Below are 26597 nucleotides of genomic sequence, written 5' to 3' on the forward strand. Positions count from 1 at the left end.
TTCTTACTCTATGAATTTCCTGTATAAAGACTTGCATTTTAGCAATAATGAAAATATATTGCAGGATCATGTTTGATGAAAAAGGATAACTACAGGAGCTAGAATAGAAAACATGATTTCTGGTCATTTATGTTGTGACCCGTTTTTCCTGATGTCTATGAACAGACAAAAGCCAGGAATTTCCAGAGTAAAGAATGCTGACTAACAATTAGATCCCTTTTTCCTTTTGAATAGTCAGAATTACTCTTTATCTGTAACTCTGCCTATGGAAAGAGAAAAATACAAGCTTCCTCCACTTTCTGAGCTGTTACCACTGGAGCAGTAATAGGCTAGGAACAGAAGTGTGGAGATGGAGGCGGCTACTATTTTCATGGCTGTGCGTTGGCGGCTGTTTGTCTTGGTTCATTAGCATTGCTGTTCCTTAGCAAGTGGTTGTGCGGTGCTGCTCTGCTTCTACTATGCTGAGTCCCTCTTAGGTTCTCTTTTGTACACTTTCTTTGCCAGACCCAATTCTGTGATTATGAAACTATTTGCGTATGCCTATGCGCCTGTAATAAAGAACAGATAGTTGCAGAAGGTAGCCCTGAAATATTTAAGACCGCAATAAAGATGAGGATTTTTCTTTTTAAAATTTTGGGTTTAGCAGATTTTCAAGTCTTGATTTTGGAATCTACCTAAGCATTTTATTACAATTAAAAAAAAATGGTTTGTATTATACCTATGAACCAGGCTCTGTCTTTAAGTTGGATCCTGTTTCTTAGGTTTTTCTGATCTCAAAGCTTTACTTTTTCCTATCGTACATCTTTGGGCAAATGTTACTGGAAGGTGTGTGACTGTGTTTTATTAGCCAACCTCAGATCTTGTTCTTCGGCCTCTCTTCTCACCAGCAGCGAGGGTTTCCTGGCTGCTTAGAGTGGGCACAAGAGATCCATTGACACCTGACTTTCTGCTGACTCACTGGTTATGTAAGCCTTGTAAATACACTCATCAGAATACTCATGTAGGATACCTGCCAGGCGCCCCTGCCTGCTTTCTGACCACCTTTTCCTATGCCTTTTTGGTAACACAGTCTTAACTTCATCAAATAAATTCCAAGAAGTAGTGAATACTTGTAAAAAAAATCTTGTAAATACTTGTAAAAAAAAAAACTTTTTCTCTTTTTGAATTGCTGAATTCCTTAACTCTATATTTGTCATCATTATAATAGTCCAAATTCTGTATTCTCTTGCTGTGAAACCTACAGGAATCATGCTTTTCTTCATGTATGGCCTGGTTACACTAATGACTTTATTTTCTCCTTTGAGGGCTCACTTCAAAAGCACCTCTTTCCCATCCAAGTACTAACCAGGCCTGACCCTGCTTAGCTTCCGAGATCAGAAGAGATCCGGCGTGTTCAGGGTGGTATGGCCATAGACTCAAATGCCCCTCTCAAAAGAAACTTTTTGTGATCTCCTAGTCTAAAACAGGTTTCCATCCTTTGTATTATTCCCTTTGTCCCAGCACTCTCTTCTTTTTTTGAATAGCACTTTTTGTAATTTATATTTGATTACTCATTTGTTTTGTCTCTACTACTTTCCCCCACTCAGCTATAACCTTTATGAAGGCAAGATTCTTTGTTTTGTTCATCATTATGTACCCAGCACCTAGCTAAATGGCTGGCTGAGAGATGGACAATGAATAAGTAAGCAGGGGCTGGCGCTGTGGCATAGTGAGTAAAGCCGCTGCCTGTAGTGCCGGCATCCCATATGGGCACCAGTTCGAGTGCCAACTGCTTCTCTTCCGATCCAGCTCTCTGCTATGGCCTGGGAAAACAGTAGAAGATGGCCCAAGTGCTTGGGCCCATACACCCATGTGGGAGACACTAAAGAAACTCCTGGCTCCTGGCTTCGGATGGGTGAAGCTCTGACCGTTGCAGCCAAATGGGGAGTGAAGTGGCGGATAGAAGGCCTCTCTCTCTGCCTCTCCTCTCTCTTTGTAAATCTGCCTTTCAAATAAATAAATAAATCTTTAAAAAAAAAAAAAAAAAGGATAAGCAGAAGTAGGATGAGCACTGTAGTCTGGAAAGGCCAGAGTAGAGAGAGAGAAGTAAGAGAAAGCATACTCTGAAGTGAAGCTCTCGAGAGGCAGAGCCAGGGCCAAGCCATGCAGGACTTCGTAGACTGTGTTGAAGTTCTTTTTCATTTTCACTCATTTGAGAAGCAGAGAGCTTCCACTTGCTGGTTCATTCCCCAAATGCCCACAGTGGCCAGTGCTGGGCCCAGGCCATGGCTGGGAACCAGGAACTTAATTCCTGTTTACCACATGGTTGATGGGAACCAGCCAGAGCTGGATGTTGAACCCATGTACTCCAATGTAGGATACAGGTGTCTTAACTACCATACTAAGCCAAACACCTACCCCTGTGTCTGAATTTTATTCTTTATTTTCAAAGTTATAGGAAACTAAAAGAATTTAAGCATTTAGTCATTTAGGACTGTTTTTTTTTTTAATTCAGCTTAAATGAGAACCTGAATGAATATAGTCCCGACAAGTGGTCCAAGAGAGAAATGATCAGAGTTTGTCCTAAAGTGGTGGAAATAGATGGAGACTATTATGTATTAGGACGGAAATTTGGAAAGTAAAATTAATAAAATTTAGTGTTGGATTAGATACAGATACCAGGCAGAAGACATCAAGAATGGCTTCCGGGCTTTGTTTTGGTTTGCTTTTTGCTTGTGTAATTTGATGGTTAGCAGTGCTTTTTTGAGATACAGAACAGTGTAAGAAGACCAAGTTTTGAGGCAGATTGTGGTGATTGGTTTTGGACATCCAGATTTTGATAAAACCAAGTAGCCTCCCAGATGTGTAAGTCTAGATTCTTACCAAGATTATAGTATTATTGGGAAACCTTCAGTGATATCCTTGGAATGAAGTCCACAATGATAGTCTCCCACTGTAACCCCTTCCTGTGCCGTGGTTTTAGAGCCTCATGATCCATCCAGATCTCTTGAAGGTTCTATTACATTTCCTTCTTTCGGACCGCTGATCATCCTAGGCTGTCAACCTGAAATGCCTTTCCTTGCCCCACCTATATAAAACACTTCTTAATTTATTTTTATTTATTTGAATACAGAGTTAGCGAGAGAAGTCTTCTATGCCCATGCTTACTCCCCAAATGGCCACAAGAGCCGGAACTGAGCTGATCCGAAGTCAGGAGCCAGGAGCTTCTCCCATGTGGGTTGCAGGGGCCCAAGGACTTGGGCCATCTTCCGCTGCTTTCCCAGGCTATAGCAGAGAGCTGGTTCAGAAGAGGAGCAGCCAGGACTAGAACCAGCACCCATATGGGATGCCGGCACTTCAAGCTGTTACTTTAACCTGCTGCACCACAGTGCTGGCCCCTTCCCTTTGTTTTTGAATCCATTGCTCTATCCCGTTTTCAAGGAATCTTTTGTCTCTGATCCATTGTCATTTATTTAATTGAACGTCTGCTTCAGTTGAATATTTCCATGTTTCACCAACTAGATCATGCTGGTTAAGACCATGCTTAGGGGCTAGTGCTGTAGCGCAGCAGATTAAAGCCCTGGCCTGAAGCTCTGGCATCCCATTTGGGCACCAGTTCTAGTCCTGGCTGCTCCTTTTCCAATCCAGCTCTCTGCTGTGGCCTGGGAAAGCAGTAGAAGATGGCCCAAGTCCTTGGGCCCCTGCACCCATGTGGGAGACCCAGAGGAGGCTCCTGGCTTCGGATCGGCACAGCTGCAGCCATTGCGGCCATCTGGGGAGTAAATCAATGGATGGAAGACCTCTCTCTCTGTCTCTACCTCTCTGAAACTCTTTCAAATAAATAATAAAACCTTAAAAAAAAAAAAAAGACCATGCTTAATATGGGAACTTTACCTTTACCTTTATTCAGTGCTTTGCATAGCAAAAGCAATGGATAAATTGCAAAATAAACTAGATAGTAGAAGCCTCAGTCCTTTTTACAGTCGGCATGTGTAATACTATAGCACCATTGCCTCCATCATCTGTCTGTTCCCAGTTTTCTGTAGGCTATCCTACAATTTTTACCCTGCAGATAGCTCCATATATATTAGAAAAATGTTTTTCATTTCATATGCAAAATCCTCGATTTTGTCCTTTCCTAATAGACTTTGCTTCTTTTAGTTTATTTGTAGTTCATCAGAAAATTTGATATCTTACCATTGCTTATCTCATGTGAAGGAATTAGCCACCAAGTGAATTAAACTGCCTCTTGCAATGCCAGTGTCTCCCATATTGGATTGCCGGTTCAAGTCCTGGCTGCTCTGCTTCCATGTGCATGCTCCTGGGAAAGCACTGGAAGATGACCTGAGTTCCTGGGCCCTCGCTACCCATGTAGGAGACCCGGATGGAGTTCCAGGCCCCTGGCTTCAGGCTGGCCCAGCCCTTGTTGTTGATGCAGGGACAGGAGAGGGAGACAGAATAATAGCAAAATAACTGATGGACTAACTTCACTTGATAATCTTTCTTCTATAAAGATTGAAGCATAAGAGCCTCATTATCATGCCAGTTGAAACTAGTCTATTTGGGAAATTTGGCTGTTATCTCTCTAATCCTTATTTCTGGGAAGGTCAGATAAATAGCTTAGTTTCAGCTTAGAGGAGTGAAACTTTAGCATGAGTGGTACAGTTTTTACTTAGCCTGCTCTGTGTAGTGGCTTAGTCCAAAGCCACCTGTAATTTTTTGTATTTAATATATCTCAAAATTAAGTACAGGTCCTATGAAAGATAATAGCCTGGGGTTTTCTGTGCCAAATTTTGTATTTTTTGATGGACAGAAACATGATCTATTGAGAAATTTTTTCAAGAATATTAAGAATGCTATGCCCCTCTGTGTTTAAAATGTTTTCGTTTAGTTGTAGATACCTAATGCTGCAACTACAGTCTCTTAAATAAGAGTAGTCATGTGTGTGTTAAAGAGCAGACAGCTCAAGATCTGCTATGCCGCATCTTTCACGTGGAAAATGAGGACGGCAGTACCTGCCTCGCTGGGATACTGAGATAATATAGTTAGGTTGCAGACATGTGGTAGCAAATGCACTGTGCTTGATAGTTTATCTCCTCCCTCTTCTGCCATGGTAACTCACAGATCATGGGGCCACTGCTCAGGTTGGCATTCTCAGGTAGAGCAAACAACTGATTTCTCAAGGAGGAAGAAAGGATAGGTACAGCATACATTCTAGTTTAAGGAACACATGAATAATGTGGCTTATACTGAGAGGAAGAATAACAAATCCTTTTTTGCAAGGTTAGGAGGCAAAGTGTCATAGGGTGTTGGGTTTCGGGTTTTTGTTTTTGCTTCTGTTCTTATTGAAAAAGAGCAATTCTAATAAGGTTACCACATTTATTCTCAGTGATTCTCAAATGGATCAGATCGTTTAAATAACAGTCTAATATGTTTATTTTGTTTTCCAAAAAGGACATGTTAACTGTTTCGAAAAATCTTAAATTCAGCCAAGTTACTGAATTTTTGTAAATTTGACCTAATAGATTTGAAAGGTGGCTATGCTTTTTTTTTTTTTTTTTTTTTTAAATTAGGCCGGCGCCTTGGCTCACTAGGCTAATCCTCCACCTTGCGGCGCCGGCACACCGGGTTCTAGTCCTGGTCGGGGCGCCGGATTCTGTCCCGGTTGCCCCTCTTCCAGGCCAGCTCTCTGCTGTGGCCAGGGAGTGCAGTGGAGGATGGCCCAGGTGCTTGGGCCCTGCACCCCATGGGAGACCAGGAAAAGCACCTGGCTCCTGGCTCCTGCCATCGGATCAGCGCGGTGCGCCGGCCGCAGCGCACCGGCCCCTGCGGCCATTGGAGGGTGAACCAACGGCAAAGAAAGACCTTTCTCTCTGTCTCTCTCTCTCACTGTCCACTCTGCCTGTCAAAAAATAAAAAAATAATAATAATAAAAATTAATGTGTGCTTGTTTCATCAACAAATAACAAGCATTTTTATGGTGAAAATATCATTTTCCTATATTGGAGTTGCTAGTTACAGTGTTCTAGTCATTAGTTATTTTTCTGGTACATAGAAACCTCTCATATGTTTGTAGGTTTCATTTTATTTATCTCAGCTAAGTTTCAGAATAGGTTTCAGAGTATTCAAAGCAACTCTGTTTCAGCCTTATCTCTATAAACCTTGGCATAATACAAAATAGAGTTCTTGCAAGAAATATTTATAGAAAAACCTAAATACAGGGCTTTAATTTAGTGTTAGCTACTTTTGGGACCTTTTAGATTTCAAGCCTATATTAAAAAAATATATGTACATTTGATTTTTTAATCCTGTAAGAGAGATGCTGTTATCTTTTCTTTTTAAAAATGAGAAAGTGGACTCAAATAGCCCAGGTAAGTTTTCAACCAAGATTCACATTCCAGCTGACACCACATTCTTTCCCTTCTGCTGTCCAGCTGTCCTGCAGAAATCACTACTGCAGGTATTTGATATTCGTTCTTTATATACTGAAAGAAATCCTTTGACCTTCCCTTTCCACTTCCCATTATGTAAAGTACCTTTGGGTAGTGACATCTCTCTACCACTGCCGCACTCCCTGTAGTGTCTTGCTTCATACTTTGCATGTATATAGTTAATAAATTTCAGGAAGAACATGAATAGAATTCTCATCCAGAGTCTGACTTTGAGGAAATTGTAAGTGCCTCCTATTTCTGTTGCTCCAAGTGTTGAGGGTCGTGTCTGCTAGAGGAAGCATTGTCATGAAGAGCAAGGACTCTGAAGCTCAGCTCTGTGTTCAGATCTGACTCTGTTTCCTCCTGGCTGAGTGGCCCTGGGCACGTCATGTAACTTTTGATTCTGTTTCCTCAGCTATAAAATGAGGATTACAATAGTGTGTATTTCCTGGGGTTTTTGAGGAATAATTAAGTTGATATAAGCAAAGCATTTAGAAGTGTACCAGATAATACAGTAAACAGTTACTACTAATTTTGAAACATTATCATCATATTTACATCTAAGCCAGTTTGAATGTTGAGTCTTCATAGCCTTTTTTTTTTTTTTTTTTTTTTTTTTTTTTTTTTGACAGGCAGAGTGGACAGTGAGAGAGAGAGACAGAGAGAAAGGTCTTCCTTTGCCGTTGGTTCACCCTCCAATGGCCACAGCGGCCGGCATGCTGCGGCTGGCGCACCACGCTGATCCAATGGCAGGAGCCAGGTACTTATCCTGGTCTCCCATGGGGTGCAGGGCCCAAGCACTTGGGCCATCCTCCACTGCACTCCCTGGCCACAGCAGAGAGCTGGCCTGGAAGAGGGGCAACCGGGACAGAATCCGGCGCCCCAACCGGGACTAGAACCCAGTGTGCTGGCGCCACTAGGCGGAGGATTAGCCTATTGAGGCACGGCGCCAGCCTAGGCTTCATAGCCTTCTAAGACATCTACTAAGGAATAAACCTGGTGAGACGATCCTTGAAATGTTCATAGAGTTCATGTGGAAAGAGAATAACACTGAGCATTATTAGTTTGTTTGAAAGGTGGAGACAGACACAGAGACAGAGATCTCCCTTCCAGGGGCTCACTCCCCAGCTGTCTGCAACAGCCAGTGCTGGATCCCAGAGCTCAGAACTCACCATGAGTCTCCCATGCAGATGGTAAGGACCCAACGGCTAGCATCATCACCTGCTGCCTCCCGAGGTCTGCGTTACCAGGAAGCTGGGGTTGGGAATGGACCTGGGATTCCAACCCAGATTCTCCACTGTGGGCCGTTAGTGTGCTAGCAGCATGTACACTGCTGCACCAGTGACCCACCCCAGTGTTGGGCATTTAAGTCATGTTCTAAATCTAAGAGTTGGGTACTGCGGCGAGTGTTGTGATACAACCCACCTGGGATAGCCTCATCCCATATTGGAGTGCCTGGGGTGGAATCTGCTTCCCATTCATCTTTCTGTCTGGTAGGCACCAAATGATGGCTCAAGTACTTGAGTTCCTGCCACATATTTGGGAGACCTGAATGGATTTCCTGACTCCTGGCTTCAGCCTAGTCCAACTTGAGCTGTTGTGGGCATTTGGGGTGTGAATCAGATGAGTAAAGGGGGACCGGTGCTGTGGCATAGTGGGTAAAGCCACTGCCTGTAACACCAGCATCCCATATGGGTACCAGTTCGAGTCTCAGCTGCTCCACTTCCCATCCAGCTCCCTGCTAATGCACTTGGGAAAGCAGCAGAAGATAGCCCAAGTGCTTGGGCCCCTGCACCCACCTGGGCAACTCAGATGAAGCTCCTGGCTTAGGTCTGGCTGAGTACTGGCCATTGTGGCCATTTGGGGAGTGAACCAGTGGACAGAAGATACCTCTCTATGTCTCTCTCTCTCCCTCTTCCTCTCCTCTGTAACGCTGCTTTTCAAAATAAATAAATATTTTTTAAAATGAATAAATGAAGATTTAAAAAAGGAGTGGGATACTAATATATATGAGTGTAATTCATGCAAAAGTATGAACTGACTATAAGCTTTTTTTTAAAATTATGGAATACTTGATTTTTTTAATCATATTTTTAAATATTTCTTTGTTTGAAAGGCTCAGAGAGCCGGCGCCGTGGCTCACTAGGCTAATCCTCCGCCTTGCGGCGCCGGCACACCGGGTTCTAGTCCTGGTCGGGGCGCCGGATTCTGTCCCGGTTGCCCCTCTTCCAGGCCAGCTCTCTGCTGTGGCCCGGGAATGCAGTGGAGGATGGCCCAAGTGCTTGGGCCCTGCACCCCATGGGAGACCAGGATAAGTACCTGGCTCCTGCCATCGGATCAGCGCAGTGCGCCAGCCGCAGTGCGCCGGCCGCTGCGGCCATTGGAGGGTGAACCAACGGCAAAGGAAGACCTTTCTCTCTGTCTCTCTCTCTCACTGTCCACTCTGCCTGTCAAAAAAATAAAAAATAAAAGGCTCAGAGAGAGATTGATCTATCCACTGTTTCATTCCCCAAATGGCCACAATAGCTAGAGCTAGACCAGGCCAAAAGCTAGGAGCCATGAACTCCAACTGGGTCTCCCATGTGGGTGGCAAGGGCCCAAATACTTGGGCTGTTGTCAGCTGCCTTCCCAGGCATGTTAGCAGAGAGCTGGATTGGAAGCAGAGCAGTTTGGATTCAAACCGGCACTCTGATACGAGATGCCAGCATTGCAAGCTGCAGCTTAAATTGTTGTGGCAACCTGAAATACCTGATTTTTCAGGCAAATACATTTTTTTTTTTTTTGAAAGTCAGACAGGTATACCATCTGCTGGTTTACTCCTTGGATTCCTGAAACAGCCAGGGCTGGAGCCAGCCAAAGCCAAGAGCCTGGAAATCATTTCGAGCTTCCTACATCGATGACAGCGACGCAAGTACTTGATCCATTACTTGCTACTTCACAGTGTGTACATTAGCAGGAAGCTGGAATGGAGAGGGGAGCTGGGACTTAGCCCAGGCACTCAGGTATGGGATGAGATACAGGCATCTCATTTTAATTGTTGTGCCAAATGCCTGCCTTGAGGCAAAATCTTTTTTATTCTTTAAATATTTATTTTTTTTTATTTGAAAGGCAGAATGGGGTTGGCACTGTGGTGCAGCAGGTTAAAGCTCTGGCCTGAAGCGCCGGCATCCCATATGGGCACCAGTTATAGTCCCAACTGCTCCTCTTTCGATCCAGCTCTCTGCTGTGGTCTGGGAGAGCAGTAGAAGATGGCCCAAGTCCTGGGTGCCTGCACCCACGTGGGATACCCGGAGGTAGCTCCTGGCTCCTGGCTTCGGATCGGCCCAGCTCTGGCCGTTGTGGCCATCTGGGTAGTGAACCTGCGGATGCAAGACCTCTCTCTGTCTAACCTCTCTCTGTAACTCTATCTTCAAATAAATAAAATCTCTTAAAAAAAAAAAAGGCACAGTAACAGAGGGAGGGAGGGAGGGAAGAAGGGCGGGCAGGAGGGAGAGAGAGGGACACACAGAGACACACACAGAGATATCAAGGTCTTCCATTCTCTGGTTTGCTCCTCAGATGACTGCGACAGCCAGGGCTGGACCAGGTTGAAGCCAAGGGCCTGGAATTCCATTCTGATCTCCCATGTGGGTGGTAGGGACACAAGTACTTTGGTCATTTTCTGCTGCTTTCCTAGGCACTTTATCAGTGAGCTGGATCAGCAGCAGAGCCAGGACTTGAACCAGTGCTCCGATGAGGGATGCTGGCATCATAGATAACAGCTTAACCGTCTGCACCACCACGCCGGCCCCGGTGAATGCTTTTTTAAAAATATTTTATTTTTAGAAAGAGAAACACAGTTTTGTTTTGTTTTTTTTTTTTTTAAGGTTTATGTTTTCATTTGAAAGGCAGAGTTAGAGAGAGAGAGAGCTCTTCCATCCACTGATTCACTCCAGATGGCCACAACAGCTGGAACCGGGTCAGACCGGAGCCAGGAGCTTCTTTCAGTTCTCCCACATGGGTGCAGGGACTGAAATTCTTGGGCTATTCTCTGCTGCTTTCCCAGGCACATTAGCAAGAAGCTGCGTTAGAAGTGGAACAGTCAGGACTTGAACCAGCACTCTGTGGGATGCCAGTATTGCAAGTGGCAGCTTAACCCACTATGCCACTCACCAGCCCCGAGAAACAGATCTTCTATCCACTGATTTACTCACCAGATGTCCACACCAGCCACAGCCGGGATAGACCGAGGCCAGGAGCTTAGAACTCAGTCCAGATCTCCAACTTGGATGGCAGGTACCCAACTACTAGAGCCATCTGCCTGCTGCCTCTCAGGGTTAGCATTAGCCAAAAGTTGGAATTGGGTTAGCAGCAGAGCTGCAGAGAGATCTTCCACCTACTCCTTCATTCCTTCAGATTCCTGCAATAGCTGGGGCAGGACCATTCTGAGGCCAGAAGCCCAGAATTCAATCCAGGGCTCCTAAGTGGGTGGCAGGGACCCAAATACTTGAACCATTACCTGCTGCCTCGCAGAGTGTGCATTAGCAGGAAGCTGGATAGAAGCAGAGGAACCAGGATTCTAAGCAGGCACTCTGTATGAAATACAGGCATCCTGAGCATGTCTCAACCACCAAATACCCACTCCAGCAAATAATTCTGAGGTATTACAATAAGTTACTTCAGGAAGCTTCAAGAAGTCAGTGTTTGAGTAAGATCCTGCCGTAACACAGATGAAGGAAGTTACAAGTAATCTTGGTAAGATAATAAACAGAAATATTTCAGATTATAATGAAAGAATGGGAAATAGGCACACCCAAACGTGTTCTGAATAAACAGGAAATATTTTCATTCATTCGACAAATATCTGAGCAGCTACTAAGTGCTGTGTACTGCTTCAGTTGTTACAAAACATAGAAATTTCTCCCTGCATGGACCTTACATTCTAGTTGATGATAAATAAATGCCATATATCAGAAAGTCAACAGTTCTTTCTAGAAAGGAAGAAGATATTCATAGTGACAGTATAGGTTGTGGTTTTAAATAGGCAGTCAGAGAAGCCCTTATTATAAGGTGACTTTGAAGCAAAGACTGGAAGGAGTTGATGAAGCGAGTCGTGCGTGGTGCCTGAGGGAAGCGCGTTCAGGCAGAGGAATGCTGAAATGCACCTGAGTCCACACTGTACCGGTGCAGCAGGAGCAGCGTAAGGGGTGAGGTAAATCAGGATGGGAACGCTGTGGTGCAGCTGTCGTCATGTATGAAGGGCTTGTTGGTCATTTTAGGCCATTGTTAAGAGCTATGATTTTTTACCGGCGCCGCGGCTCACTAGGCTAATCCTCCGCCTAGCGGCGCCGGCACACCGAGTTCTAGTCCCGGTTGGGGCGCTGGATTCTGTCCCGGTTGCCCCTCTTCCAGGCCAGCTCTCTGCTGTGGCCAGGGAGTGCAGTGGAGGATGGCCCAAGTGCTTGGGCCCTGCACCCCATGGGAGACCAGGAAAAGCACCTGGCTCCTGGCTCCTGCCACTGGATCAGCGTGGTGCGCCGGCCGCAGCGCGCCGGCCGCGGTGGCCATTGGAGGGTGAAGCAACGGCAAAGGAAGACCTTTCTCTCTGTCTCTCTCTCTCACTGTCCACTCTGCCTGTCAAAAAATAAAAATAAAAATAAAAATAAAAAGCTATGATTTTTAACTCTGCCTGAGATAGAAACCCATTGGAAAATTTTAGGTATAGAAGTGTTGCAGTCTGATTTGTTTTAAAAGTGCCAGTCTGCCCGTGTGCCATGAATTGATCAGAAAGATATTGTTGGAGCCAGCGCTATGGCATAGCAGGTAAAGCCGCCACCAGTGGTGCCAGCACCCTTTATGGGCGCTGGTTTGAGACCCAGCTGCTCCACTTCTGATCCAGCTCTCTGCAGCAGTGGAGCTTCAGTGAGAAGTGGTCGGATTCTGCATCTCTTTATCAAGTAGATCCCCAGACATTTGTTGAGGCAATGCAGTGTCCACAGCAGGTAGCAACGTAGACTCTGCAGCCAGACTTGTCTGCCACTGTCAGACACTGGCTCTGCCAAGTACTTCCTGTTTTTGTTTTGGTATTTGTTTTGGTTTTGGTTCTTTTTTATTTGGAATCCAGAGTTACAGAGAGAGGACAGAGTGAGACAGAGTTTCCATCTGCTAGTTCAATCCCCAAATGACTGCAACAGCCAGGGATGGGGCAGGGGCCCAAGCACTTAGAACATCTTCTGTTGCTTTCCCAGGCACGTTAGCAGAGAACTGGATGGGAATGGAATAGCAGGATCTTGAACCGGCACCCACATGGGATGCCAGTGTCATAGGCGGAGTCTTAATGTGCTGCACCACAGCGCCAGCCTCTGCCAAGGATCTCTTTAACTTTATGATCTTGGACAACTTAAATTCTCTGTACTTTTTTTTTCTTTTTTATAACTTTTATTTAATAAATATAAATTTCCGAAGTACAGTTTATGGATTACAATGGCTTCCCCCCCCATAACTTCCCTCCCACTCGCAACCCTCCCATCTCCCACTCCCTCTCCCATTCCATTCACATCAAGATTCATTTTCAATTCTCTTTATATACAGAAGATCAGTTTAGTGTATATTAAGTAAAGATTTCATCAGTTTGCACCCACACCAAAACACAAAGTGTAAAATACTGTTTGAGTACTAGTTACAGCATTACTTCACATTGTACAACACATTAAGGACAGAGATCCTACATGAGGAGTAAGTGCACAGTGACTCCTGTTGTTGACTTAGCAAATTGACACTCTTGTTTATGGTGTAAGTAATCACCCTAGGCTCTTGTCATGAGTTGCCAAGGCTATGTAAGCATTTTGAGTTTGTCAACTCCAATCTTATTTAGACAAGGTCATAGTCAAAGTGGAAGTTCTCTTCTCCCTTCAGAGAAAGGTACCTCCTTCTCTGATGGCCCATTCTTTCCACTGGGATCTCACTCACAGAGATCTTTCATTTAGGTGGTTTTTTGTTTTGTTTTGTTTTGTTTGCCAGAGTGTCTTGGCTTTCCATGCCTGAAATACTCTCATGGGCTCTTCAGCCATATCCGAATGCCTTAAGGGCTAATTCTGAGGCCAGAGTGCTGTTTAGGGCATTTGTCATTCTATGAGTCTGCTGTGTGAACTGCTTCCCATGTTGGATCGTTCTCTCCTTCTTGATTCTGTCAGTTAGTATTAGCAGACACTAGTCTTGTTTATGTGATCCCTTTGACTCTTAGACCTATCATTATGATCAATTGTGAACTGAAATTGATCGCTTGGACTAGTGAGATGGCATTGGTACATGCCACCTTGATGGGATTGAATTGGAATCCCCTGGCATGTTTCTAACTCTACCATTTGGGGCAAGTCAGCTTGAGCATGTCCCAAATTGTACATCTCCTCCCTCTCAAATTCCCACTCTTAAATTTAACAGAGATCACTTTTCAGTTAAATTTCAACACCTAAGAATAATTGTGTGTTAATTACAGAGTTCAACCAATAGTATTAAGTAGGACAAAAAAAATACTAAAAGGGATAAAATATTAAGTTGTTCATCAACAGCCAGGACAACGGCTGATCAAGTCACTGTTTCTCATAGTGTCCATTTCACTTCAACAGGTTTCCTTTTTGGTGTCTGTTAGTTGTTACCGATCAGGGAAGACATATGATATTTGTCCCTTTGGGACTGGCTTATTTCACTCAGCATGATGTGTTCCAGATTCCTTCATTTTGTTGTAAATTAACAGATTTCATTGTTTTTTACTGCTATATAGTATTCTGTAGAGTACATGTCCCATAATTTCTTTATCCAGTCTACTGTTGATGGGCATTTGGGTTGATTCCAGGTCTTAGCTATTGTGAATTGAGCTGCAATAAACATTAAGGTGCAGACAGCTTTTTTGTTTGCCAATTTAATTTCCTTTGTGTAAATTCCAAGGAGTGGGATGGCTGGATTGTATGGTAGGGTTATATTCAGATTTCTGAGGGATCTCTAGACTGACTTCCATAGTGGCTTAACCAGTTTGCATTACCAACAGTGGGTTAGTGTCCCTTTTTCCCCACATCCTCGCCAGTATCTGTTGTTGGTAGATTTCTGAATGTGAGCCATTTTAACCGAGGTGAGGTGAAACCTCATTGTGGTTTTGATTTGCCTTTCTCTGATTGCTAGTGATCCTGAACATTTTTCCATGTGTCTGTTGGCCATTTGGATTTCCTCTTTTGAAAAATGTCTATTGAGGTCCTTGACCCATCTCTTAAGTGGGTTACTTGTTTTGTTGTTGAGTTTCTTGATCTCTTTGTAGATTCTGGTTATTAATCCTTTATCTGTTGCATAGTTTGCAAATGTTTTTTCCTATTCTGTTGGTTGCTTCTTCACTTTCCTGACTGTTTCTTTTGCCGTACAGAAACTTCTCAGTTTGATGCAATCCCAATTGTTAATTTTGGCTTTGACTGCCTTTGCTCCTGGGGTCTTTTCTCCTCTCTCCCCTCCCCTCCCCTCCCCTCTTTTCTTCTTTTGTTTATTTGAAAGGCACAGTTACAGAGAGGCAAAGAGAGAAAGAAAGGTCAGATGGCTGCAAAAGTGGAAGCTGCACCAATCCGAAGCCAGGAGATTCCTCCAGGTCTCCTACGTGGGTGTAGGGGCCTAAGGACTTGGGCCATCTTCCCAGGCCATAGCAGAGAGCTGGATCGGAAGTGGAGCAGCCGGGACTTGAACTGGAAATGCCGGCACTGCAGACCAGGGCTTTAACCCACTGCGCCACAGCACCAGCCCCTATGCTTTGATTTTCCTAGCTGTAAAAAGAGGATAAAAGGACTAGCATTGTGGCAAAGTGGGTTAAGCTACCACCAGCAATGCTGGCATCCCACATCAGAATGCTGGTTAGCTTCCTGCTAATAAACCTGGGAAAGCAACAGATGATGCCTCAAGTGCTTGAGTCTCTGCCACCCATGAGAAAGACCAGGATGGAGGTCCGGGCTTGTGCCCAGACCAGCCCCGGACATTGCAGCCATTTGGGGAGTTAAGCAGCAGATGGAAGAGCTCTCTATTTTTCTCTCTGTTACTCTGCCTTTCAAATGAATAAATAGGAGGAGGATAAATAGCATTTGTAATGTTGTTGTAAGAATTAAACCAGTTGGTAAACATAAAAGGATTCAGAGTAGTACTTAGCACACAGTAAGTACTGTCTGTATTAGCAACTGTGATTATTAATGTTAACTGATAGAGTGAAAGAAAAAGGGACCAAAGTGACTCTAGGGGTTTGGATCACAGCAAGTGGGACAATGTAGTAGCCATTAGCTGAGATGAGAGCAACTAAAAGGAACAGGTTTGGAGGATATTGGGAACATAATAAATTTGAAATGATACGGTAGGTAGTTGTTTTGTGAGTCTAGAATTAAGGGTTGTGTGGGATGGAGCTGCATGTTTAGTAGTCATCAGCAAATAAATTATTACTAAGAGCAAGAGGAGTAATTAGGCCCTTAATGGGGTTGGAGTTACAGTTTGTACAGCCCATCCTTGGAGCCTTTGATCTTCACAAGCTACCTAACAAATCATAACCAGCTCAGGGAGAGCCAGACTATCACAGACCCCAATGAGCTTTGTGGAGTTTTTTCATTACTTTAGAATTTTGCTTATCAAAATTGCTAAAAATAAAATCTTTTGTTTTAGTGAAGCTTATGTCATAAATGTACCATATTTGTAGCAGGAATTGTGAAGGGGAGCTCACTGGTGGAGTTCTATAGTCAGACTAACTTACCTGCCCATGCATTTTATACACATTTAAAATCTCAGCAGTGAATGCATGGTTCTCAGTCACTCTTTCCTCTTCCTGGCTAGCACGTGATCAGCGAATAGAAGAGTAGGTTTTTAAACTTTTATTTAGTAAATATAAATTTCCAAAGTACAGTTTATGGATTACAATGGCTTTTTCCCCACATAACTTCCTTCCTGCTCGCAACCCTCCCATCTCCCGCTCCCTCTCCCATTCCATTCACATCAAGATTCATTTTCAATTCTCTTTATATACAGAACATCAATTTAGTTTATATTAAGTAAGATTTCATCAGTTTGCACCCACACAGACACGCAAAATGTAAAGTACTGTTTGAGTACTAGTTATACCGTTAATTCACATTGAACAACACATTAAGGACAGAGATCCTACATGAGGAATAAGTGCACAGTGACTCCTGTTGTTGACTTAACAATTTGACACTCTTATTTATGGTGTCAGTAATCTCCCTAGGCAGAAGAGTGTTTTTTAAGACAGAATTACAGAGAGGCAGAGAGAAAGAGAGGTCTTCCATCTGCTACTTCACTCCCTAGATGGCTGCAATGGCCGGAACTGTGCCAATCTGAAGCCAGGGGCCAGGAGCAGCTTCTGGGTCTCCCACGTGGGTACAGGGCCCCAAGGACTTGGGCCATCCTCCACTGCTTTCCCAGGCCATAGCATAAGAGCTGGATCAGAAGTGGAGCAGCCGGGCCTCGAACCAGTGCCCATATGGGATGTCAGCACTGCAGGCGGTGGCTTTACCAGCTATGCCACAGTAACAGCCCCGAAAAGAGTGTTTTAACATTACCTCATGTTAACAGATTTGTATGTTTCAGACTAGTCAAATGCTTTATTGTAAATCTTGAGAGAATGACTTGTTAATATCATAGCCTGAGCCACTATTCTATTTTTTTTTAAGATTTTTATTTATTTATTTATTTATTTGACAGGTAGAATTACAGACAGTGAGAGAAGACAGAGAGAAAGATTGTCCTTCCATTGGTTCACTCCACAAATGGCCGCAACGGTCAGAGCTATGCCAATCCAAAGCCAGGTGCTTCTTCCTGGTCTCTCACGCGGGTGCCAGGGCCCAAGCACTTGGGCCATCTTCTCTGCTTTCCCAGGCCACAGCAGAGGGCTGGACTGGAAGAGGAGCAACTGGGACTAGAACCCAGTGCCCATATGGGATGCCGGTGCCACAGGTGGAGGATTAACCTAGTGCGCCACAGCACCGGCCCCGAGGCACTGTTCTTTTTTAACAATAGTTGTGATCTGGGAATTAGAAGGAAACTTGAATCATCTGTTCTAGTTGTTCATCAGTATGTCCTTGTCTGGCATTCTATTTTTGTTTGTGTGTTTGAAAGGCAGAGTGACAGAGAAAGAGAGATCTTTCATCTGCTGGTTTACTCCCAAAATGCCCACAACAGCCAAGGCTCAGCCACGAATTCCTGGGTCTGCCACATGGGTGGCAAGAAGCTAAGTAGCTGGACTATCATACTCTGCCTCCCAGACACCTTATAAGGAAGTTAGATTGAAAGCTCAAGAGTAGCCTTGACTCTAAGGGACAGTGGGGTACAGCATCCCAAGCAGTGGCTTCACCTTCTGTGCCACTACGTCCACTGCCTCCTCTGGCATTCCTGACATCTCTGGCATGATGTCTCCGCATGGATAGTTCCCATGGTTCATGTGAACTGATATTTATAACTGTGGTGAAGTTAACAGTACATTCCTCTTTGGCTGTAGTATCTCACTTATTTATTGTTTTTAAGTCTCAGGGAAAGATCTTTCTCTTAAAATCTGCTACTCAATAAAATTTCTTAACCGGGTGAGCTCCTAGGTTCCTTTCTCACTCAGTCTGCTCATAACAGAGCAGGATGTTGTTCACTTATCACGGCTAGGATTGCAGGCCCCTTAGGAGCTAAACTCTTTCCTGCATCTCCAGTGCTTAGCACCGGCCCTGTACACAGGGCGCATTCTTGTCAAGCTTTGTTGAAAAGCGCATAAGTCACCTGAGTAGACTTCTATGGATCCGTTAAGTCCAAACATCAGGCCCTGAAGTACGCCTGGCAGTGCTGACTCTCAGCAGTGTCTGTCCCTCATAAGCCAAGAAATTGGTCCTTCCATGACAAAGCCATTTCAGAGCATCGGCCCTAGATCTTACAATGGATATTTTGCAGTTGAGTTGGAGCATGTGGGCCAGATAAGAAGTTAATCATCTAAATTGATATTCAGCCTAATCAGTGATTTTTCCCCACTGGCCTTGGGAGGGAAGAGTATCATCTGTTGGGAGCTCTTTTTCTATACAAGCCCTGGAGTTTGTTCCATTTGTAGTTACAGAGGTTCAAGCATTGCATGACCTGTGAGATGTGCAAGTATCATGCTACAGAGATTGTGCTGAGCATTTGTAACAGATATTCACTGCTGTCTTCTTTGTACCAGGATCGTGGTAGCTTCTTGGGGTACAAAAGATAAATGTAACATGATCCCTGTCCTCAGGAGCTTGAGTCAATTTAGAGACAAATCAGTCAATCATTTCAGGGTAGTGTGCTAAGAACAATGATGGAAATACATTCCAAGATATTTGGGAATATAAAGGAAGGGCCGTTGAATCGGCTGGGAGAGGTAGGTTGTCGCAGAAGATGTCCTGGTAGAGGTTACACCTGAACTGAGTCTTCAGAGCATACTCGGAGCAGCCAGAAGGGGCCAGGAAGTGTGTGAACAGCATGCCGTGTCCTTAGCATGTATGGACTTTAAATCTGAGGTTCCCAATATTCCCAAGTGATCCATGATATAGTTGTTTAGTCATTTTGCCAAGGCACATAGTGGGATCTTTTAACTACAGAGCTGGTGGGCAAATTCAACCGGAATTCATATCTTAAGGAGCATGTCCTTTGCTCTCTATTACATAAGTATTATCACCCATGAAATGATGTTAAACGTCATTCTTTGTGAAACAGGGACCTGAAAAGGGCTAGTGGTAGGAAAGAGAATGGAGCCTTAAGTAACTCAATACAAAAAGGAATTTTGAGATACAATGTTAACTTCAGAAATGACCATGATTATTGTCTTAAGCAAAACATGTATCAGTGCTTTTTCAAACTTTATAAAATTAAGGAAATATACAGAGGCGAGCAGGATTTGAAGAACCCTCTGTGGTAAGTCAGACACCTCTCCGTGCAACTAAGACTGTTACATGTAATCCAAGTTCTGTGTAAAGATGAGAAAATGTGATTGCTGCAATGTACTTAAGGTGGTTAGGCACAGGTGTGGCATCTCTGTAGCACAACAATGGAGCTGGATGAAAAATATTCACAATCCAGATGAGATATGGGGGAGTTGTTGGCAAGACAAGCCTCAAAGAGATGATGGCGCAAAGTTCAAATCAGAGCTGACTCCAAAGGCAGGATCTGTTCCTGCCTCTACATAATCTGGAGTAAACGTTTGGTGCAGCAGTTAAGAGGCCACTTGGAATGCCCACATCCCATACCTGGAGTTACCAAGGCAGCAGGTGCTTGCCTCAATACTTGGATCTCTACCACCCATATAGGAGACCCAGATTGACTTCCATTAACATCAGCCTGGCTCAGCCCCAGGTGTTGCAGGCATTTGGAGAGTGGCCCCATTAAGTGGGAGATAAATTCTCTAAGTTTTTTTAAAAAATTCACTATGGTGACTGGCATAGCTGGTAAAGCTGGTAAAGCAGCTGCCTACTGTCCTGATATCCCATATGGGTGCCAGTTTGAGTCCTGGCTGCTCCACTTCTGAACCAGCTCCCTGGTTAATGTGACTGGGAAAGCAGTGCAGGATGGCCCAAGTCCTTGGGCCCCTGCACCCATATGGGAGACCCAGAAGAAGCTCTTGGCTCCTGGCTTCAGACCAGCCCAGCCATCCTAGCTGTTGGGGCCATTTGGGGAAGTGAACCAGCGGGTACAAGATTGTTTCTCTCTCTCTCTCTCTCTCTGCCTTTCAAGTAAATAAATCTTTTTTAAAAATTCACTATGGAGAAAACCACTTTTAGGAGGGGGGAAAAGCCAAAATATTCAATATCTATTTGTTTTCAATAAATTGCAAAAATTTTCCTACTCTGTACCCCTTTTCCTCTAACCCTACTATCCGAATATTCTTCCCTGAATGACTCGTGGATGAATCAGTGTTTTAAAGGTGTCACTGTTTAAATTTTCTCTTGGGTTGTTTTCTAATCAGTTAATCCATATCTGTTAATAGATCACTTAAGTCTGGCAGATAATAAAGGTCAGAGTGCAGACGAAGCATTATAATAAGCTTGCTACTGCCACAGTTAGATCAGAATCATGGCTTCTGACAGTCACCTGGCTTTTTAGCACACTGCCATGCTTACAGTGAGTAATCAGAATGTATGCTAACCACAGCTGTGACGGGGCAGGCCTTGCTCCCGGGTGTAGCCATTTCCCAGGAGGGTGTGTTCAGAAATGGATGCTCTTCAGGATATGGACAGAAAAGACACCCTATTGAGTGCTGCTGTTGTCTTCATCCTGCCTTGTGATAACCAGGAAGCATTTTGCAGTCCGTTTATTTTAAATTAGGGATAATACTATCTTTTTAATAGGCTTATTGTTGAGTTACTTTATGCCTTTACTTCAGACTGCATGCCCCTTGTTTATGCCTAAAATGTGAAAGATTTTAGAGTATATTCTGAAATCTTTTAATTCTTAAATTTTTAAGAGTCACTCACTGGCCGGTGCCGCAGCTCACTAGGCTAATCCTCCACCTTGTGGCACCGGCACACCAGGTTCTAGTCCCGGTTGGGGCGCCAGATTCTGTCCCGGTTGCCCCTCTTTCAGGCCAGCTCTCTACTGTGGCCAGGGAGTGCAGTGGAGGATGGCCCAAGTACTTGGGCCCTGTATCCCATGGGAGACACATAAGTACCTGGCTCCTGCCTTCGGATCAGCACGGTGCGCTGGCCGCGGCGGCCATTGGAGGATGAACCAACGGCAAAGGAAGACCTTTCTCTCTGTCTCTCTCTCTCACTGTCCACTCTGCTTGTCAAAAAAAAAAAATCACTCATGGTACAGGAATGTTAGCCAATGCTAACAGCTTGCCGTGTGCCCCCAGGTGCTGGCTGTTCTAAGCACTGTTACACTTTCTGACTGATTGCACCCTCACAAGTCATCTAAAGTGAGCATTAATGTTATACCCACTTTACTTTGGACAAAGTGGAAACAGAGGTGGAGTACCAGGGATCACGTGGTGAGAAACAAAGTCGTATTTGAAGCCAAACAGTTTACATCAGATCGTATGCTTTGGTGCCGCACTAAGGGGAGCCAGATTTCAATAATGTTGTTTTGTGCCTTCTGTGTATTGTGTAAATTCTTTCCTATTTTCTGATACTGCCCTTGAAAGATTTTCAAATTTTGCTTGTTACATCTGGAATTTAGTTGTGTAGAATGAATTAGGAATCTAATTTTATTTTTAATTTATTTATTCAAGAGGCAGAGAGAAAGTGAGCTCCCATTGTTGGTTCACTCCTCTAATTCCCCCAATTAGTAGGGTCAGCTTGAGTCCAGGAGCCCAGAACCCGAGCCATGTCTTCCACATGCGTGATAGGGACCCAGCCACCCAGGCCATCACCGCTGCCTCCCAGGGTCTGCATTGGGAGGAAACTGGAATTGGGAGTCGGAACTGATTATCCAGTGTTGAACCCAGAAACTTGTACCTGGGACACGAGCATTTTAACAGCTATACCAGTCACCCGCCCCTGCAATCTGACGTTGCTGTTACATAGAACAACCTAATTGCTAATGAGAGTTATTGAAAAAGTGAAGAACTTTTCAATTGGTGCATTCACAATTCACAGCTAAGTCATCCTTTTCAGTGCCGAGTATTCCTGCATGAAGCGTAGACATCCACTTTGTTCACAGCTCAAGAAGAGGTATTCTGCTCTCTTGTTCTGTGACTGTGTGGCTTGGTACACCTTTCCCCTTCCTCGTCTGCCATCCACTCTCCCTTTTTCTTCATTCTCTCCATTGTATCTCAGCATCTCCCACCTTTTTAAGAATACTGCGTGGGGGAATTGGGAGACGTTCCCAAGTCATGCAGTGATTCCTAGTTCCTTCCGAAACTGCGTGGATGTATTTTTCTTTGGAGGCTGAAGACCTTGCGTCTGTCAGCTGTCCTCTCACAGGCCTGTAGATAGTTCTGAGTAGGAGTCGTTTGTGGGACTGTATACTGCGGCTCTGCATGCCTAGGTAGAACAGAAATCAGGCGAAAGACAGTTGTTTTATTTCTTCAGTTACTATGGAGGGAAACAAAATCACATCTAAAATGCAATTCTTTGTAAATAATTAACTGTACTGAAAATATAGTGTGGTGTTTTTTCAATTTTAGAGACGTAATCAAACCTTGATACAAGTCCCTAAACACTGTGATCAATGTTGATCCTCCAGATTAAGTTAAACTTGATCTAAAGAAAGTCTACAGAGTGCATGTAAACTAATGCTATGTAAATATCAGAACCTAACAAAGAAAGCCGAGCATGCATAAGCTTGGAGCAGTATTAGATAGTGTTCATTAGGTTTGTTGTTCTTTGTATCATGGTGCTCTTTGAGCTGATTTTAAAACTAAGGACTCCATTAGGGTCCTATTGTATACTGCAGTTCTGGGATCTGAAATTGCATTCCGAAAGAAATGGAACAATGAGCCGGCGCCGTGGCTCAATAGGCTAATCCTCCACCTTGCGGCGCCGGCACACTGGGTTCTAGTCCCGGTCGGGGCACCGGATTCTGTCCCGGTTGCCCCTCTTCCAGGCCAGCTCTCTGCTATGGCCAGGGAGTGCAGTGGAGGATGGCCCAGGTGCTTGGGCCCTGCACCCCATGGGAGACCAGGAAAAGCACCTGGATCCTGGCTCCTGCCATCGGATCAGCGCGGTGCGCCGGCTGCAGCGGCGGCCATTGGAGGGTGAACCAACGGCAAAAGGAAGACCTTTCTCTCTCTGTCTCTCTCTCTCACTGTCCACTCTGCCTATCAAAAATTAAAAAAAAAAAAAAAAAAAAGAAATGGAACAATGAGAATTTTCTACAGTCTAGAAAACTTCGAGCACTGAAGAAAATGGATTTTTTTTTTTTTTTTTTTTGGACAGGCAGAGTGGACAGAGAGAGAGACAGAGAGAAAGGTCTTCCTTTGCCGTTGGTTCACCCTCCAATGGCTGCCACGGCCGGCGCACCGCGCTGATCCGATGGCAGGAACCAGGTGCTTCTCCTGGTCTCCCATGGGGTGCAGGGCCCAAGTACTTGGGCCATCCTCCACTGCACTCCCTGGCCACAGCAGAGAGCTGGCCTGGAAGAGGGGCAACCGGGACAGAATCCGGCGCCCCGACCGGGACTAGAACCCGGTGTGCCGGCGCCGCAAGGTGGAGGATTAGCCTAGTGAGCCGCGGCGCCGGCTAGAAAATGGATTTTGAAGAGCTGTTGTTGCAAGTCTTGGTAACTGGACTGTCTGGAACTCTGGCTTCTCCTCCCTGCCTCTGGCTCTGTCACTTGCCCCCAGGAGCATCAGGCGGAAGGAGGAAGTGACAGCAAACAGTCTTTATTCCAGATACTCTGTTTTTTATTAAGTAGTCGAGCATGATGTCATTTTGTCATGAATTTCAGTCTTAAATTATCTTTTGACTTTATATTGCTAACTTGTTCATCTAGAGAGAAAATACTGTTTTTATTCACATCAGTAGTAGTATACTGAATTCAGTAAGGAACTAAATGTGTTTAAAGCTCAGAGGTCAGCATAATTCCTGATCAGATGGCCACGAGGCAATATATCCTCACGGAAAAAGAAAGTTACTGCAACCGATGCACGTTTCAGACTTGGTGTATTATGAAATATGGGGTAGGGGAGGGGGTAACCTCTAGATAGGTTTTTGTAGACTACTTATACACAGAAAGGGAATACGATGTTTTAAGATGGTAAACTTGTCATCTAACACTTGAACTGGGAATTTATAGTGCTCTAAGTTGTTTTATTATGGTTTCTGTTACTGCTCAGCTGGGAGCAGTGTCTGAAGTCTTTCTGTGAGCCCTACTCTGCTTCAGGAGCACAAGCCACACCCAACAGCACCCTTTTTTTTTCCCCTCCTGAGTTTGGGAAACATGACCTCTCCCAGCTCTGCTTTGAAGTGTGAAGGTTTAAACATTTAAATCTGAGCAGCTTTTCTTTTTCTGCACTGCCTTTGAATGGTTCTAACCCATATGAAAGGCTAGTCAGTCCCTTGATTAACAAAACCTTTTGGAGACTACATTTTGTGAGTTTTATCCAGTTAAAGACCCGAATTGAACCTTGGCTTGTTTAATTACTTACCTCTTCCTGTCCCTATCTGAGTTAGCTCGCCCAGGTTTACCGCCGTTCCTTGTGGTATAACAACATTCACCTTTGCCTCTTTCAGCAATATCTTCCCATTCTTACCTCTTCTCGTCTCCAGCTACTACCAGTTAAGTGTCCTTACTAGAATAGAATGATCCATTACCTTTGGCATGATTGGATTAAAAAGATAACCATGATAAAAATTTGGTTTTTCTATCTAGCCATTGACATACGTCATCTTGCCAGCATTTTCATATGACCATAGTCTGTAAGCCTAGAACAGAATCACAGTGATGTTTGAATACCAAAATGTTCTTACATGCTTAACTTGAAATGCAGATAACCTTGTTCTACATAGATATAGTTGTCAGCCAAATAATGCTAAAGGATATGAACTAATTCATTTTTAAATCCACTAAGGGGACACTGTTATTCAAAGAAACACTGTAATAAATCCTCTAGCAAAAGAATACCCTCATATCTGATGGAAATATTTTTTCATATACTATATCTGTTTTACTTGGAGCACAGTAGACTGGTGTGACAATAGTATTCAAGAGGGAAACAGGGACAGGAGGAATTCTAGGTCATGACCTGTGCTGAGATTTGGGAATAACTTTTCCGTACATTTTGGCCTACTGATTCCAGTGAATCTTGGGGTCCTTCTAACGTCTGCCTCTTTTTTTATGCTAGATTGAGCGGTTGGAAGTAAGCAGCCTTGCCCAGACTTCCAGTGCGGTAGCCTCCAGCACCGATGGCAGCATCCATACAGACTCTGTGGATGGAATCCCAGACCCTCAGCGCACAAAGGCTGCCATTGCTCACCTGCAGCAGAAGATCCTGAAGCTCACGGAACAGATCAAGATTGCCCAGACGGCCCGAGACGACAACGTCGCCGAGTACCTGAAGCTTGCCAACAGTGCAGACAAGCAGCAGGCTGCCCGCATCAAGCAGGTCTTTGAGAAGAAGAACCAGAAATCTGCCCAAACCATCCTGCAGCTGCAGAAGAAGCTTGAGCACTATCACAGGAAGCTCCGAGAGGTAGAGCAGAATGGGATCCCCCGGCAGCCAAAGGATGTCTTCAGGGACATGCACCAGGGCCTAAAGGATGTGGGAGCCAAGGTGACTGGCTTCAGTGAAGGTGTGGTAGACAGTGTCAAAGGCGGCTTTTCCAGCTTCTCCCAGGCCACCCATTCAGCAGCAGGGGCTGTGGTCTCAAAGCCCAGAGAGATTGCCTCGCTGATTCGGAACAAATTTGGCAGTGCAGACAATATTCCTAACCTGAAGGACTCTTTGGAGGAAGGGCAAGTGGATGATGGAAAGGCTTTGGGGGTGATTTCAAACTTTCAGTCGAGCCCAAAATATGGTAGTGAAGAAGATTGTTCTAGTGCCACTTCGGGCTCAGTGGGAGCCAACAGCACCACTGGGGGCATCGGCGTAGGAGCATCAAGCTCCAAAACTAACACCCTGGACATGCAGAGCTCAGGATTTGATGCGCTGCTACATGAGATCCAGGAGATCCGGGAGACCCAGGCCAGACTAGAGGAATCCTTTGAGACCCTCAAAGAACATTATCAGAGGGACTATTCCTTAATAATGCAGACCTTGCAGGAGGAGCGATATAGGTAAGTTGTATGGATTTAAAATCCTGTTATTGTTTGGGATTCCTTCTGCTTGGATGCAGTGAAGTGACTTTACGTCTTTATCTTTCTCTAGAGTGTCCAGAGCACGTTAGATATGTCCTATGACATCCATGTACGTTCCTGTTTGACAACAGAGCAGAGGCATAGCGGTTAAATGCATCCCACTCTGAGGAAGCCCGTTAGTCAGGGGGTGGAGCATACTCTCCCGTGTTCATTCTGATCCAGGCGTTTAAAGTAAAGCCCAGGCTTTAGGCGTTGATAATCACAGGACCACACAGTCATTGCAGCCCATTCAGAAGATTTATAATTCCTGGAATTCTGTAGAAATCAGAGATACAGCCCAGCTAAAATTCAATGAACCTTGTAGATATCTGTCCTTAAACATGCTTATCTGGGCAAATGGTACAGAAAGATTAGATTGGAAACAAATCCAATCCAGAGAAGTATGTGTGTTACCTT

General features: G+C 44.5%; 1 protein-coding gene across 23 annotated transcripts in view; it reads left to right on the plus strand.

Annotated features, from left to right (window-relative positions):
- TMCC1 (transmembrane and coiled-coil domain family 1) overlaps positions 1-26597 on the plus strand; it is a 223321-nt gene that overhangs the window by 177765 nt on the left and 18959 nt on the right. For all 23 annotated transcript variants that reach the window (XM_089306611.1, XM_051851756.3, XM_070051067.2 and 20 more), the window contains one exon: positions 25189-26120. In XM_089306611.1, the coding sequence (XP_089162737.1) occupies positions 25189-26120 (932 nt within the window). The remainder of the gene's footprint in view (positions 1-25188; positions 26121-26597) is intronic.

Source organism: Oryctolagus cuniculus, chromosome 10, assembly GCF_051225735.1.
Source record: "Oryctolagus cuniculus isolate XC-2025 breed Fujian yellow rabbit chromosome 10, ASM5122573v1, whole genome shotgun sequence".
In the NCBI taxonomy this organism is placed as follows: domain Eukaryota; kingdom Metazoa; phylum Chordata; class Mammalia; order Lagomorpha; family Leporidae; genus Oryctolagus; species Oryctolagus cuniculus.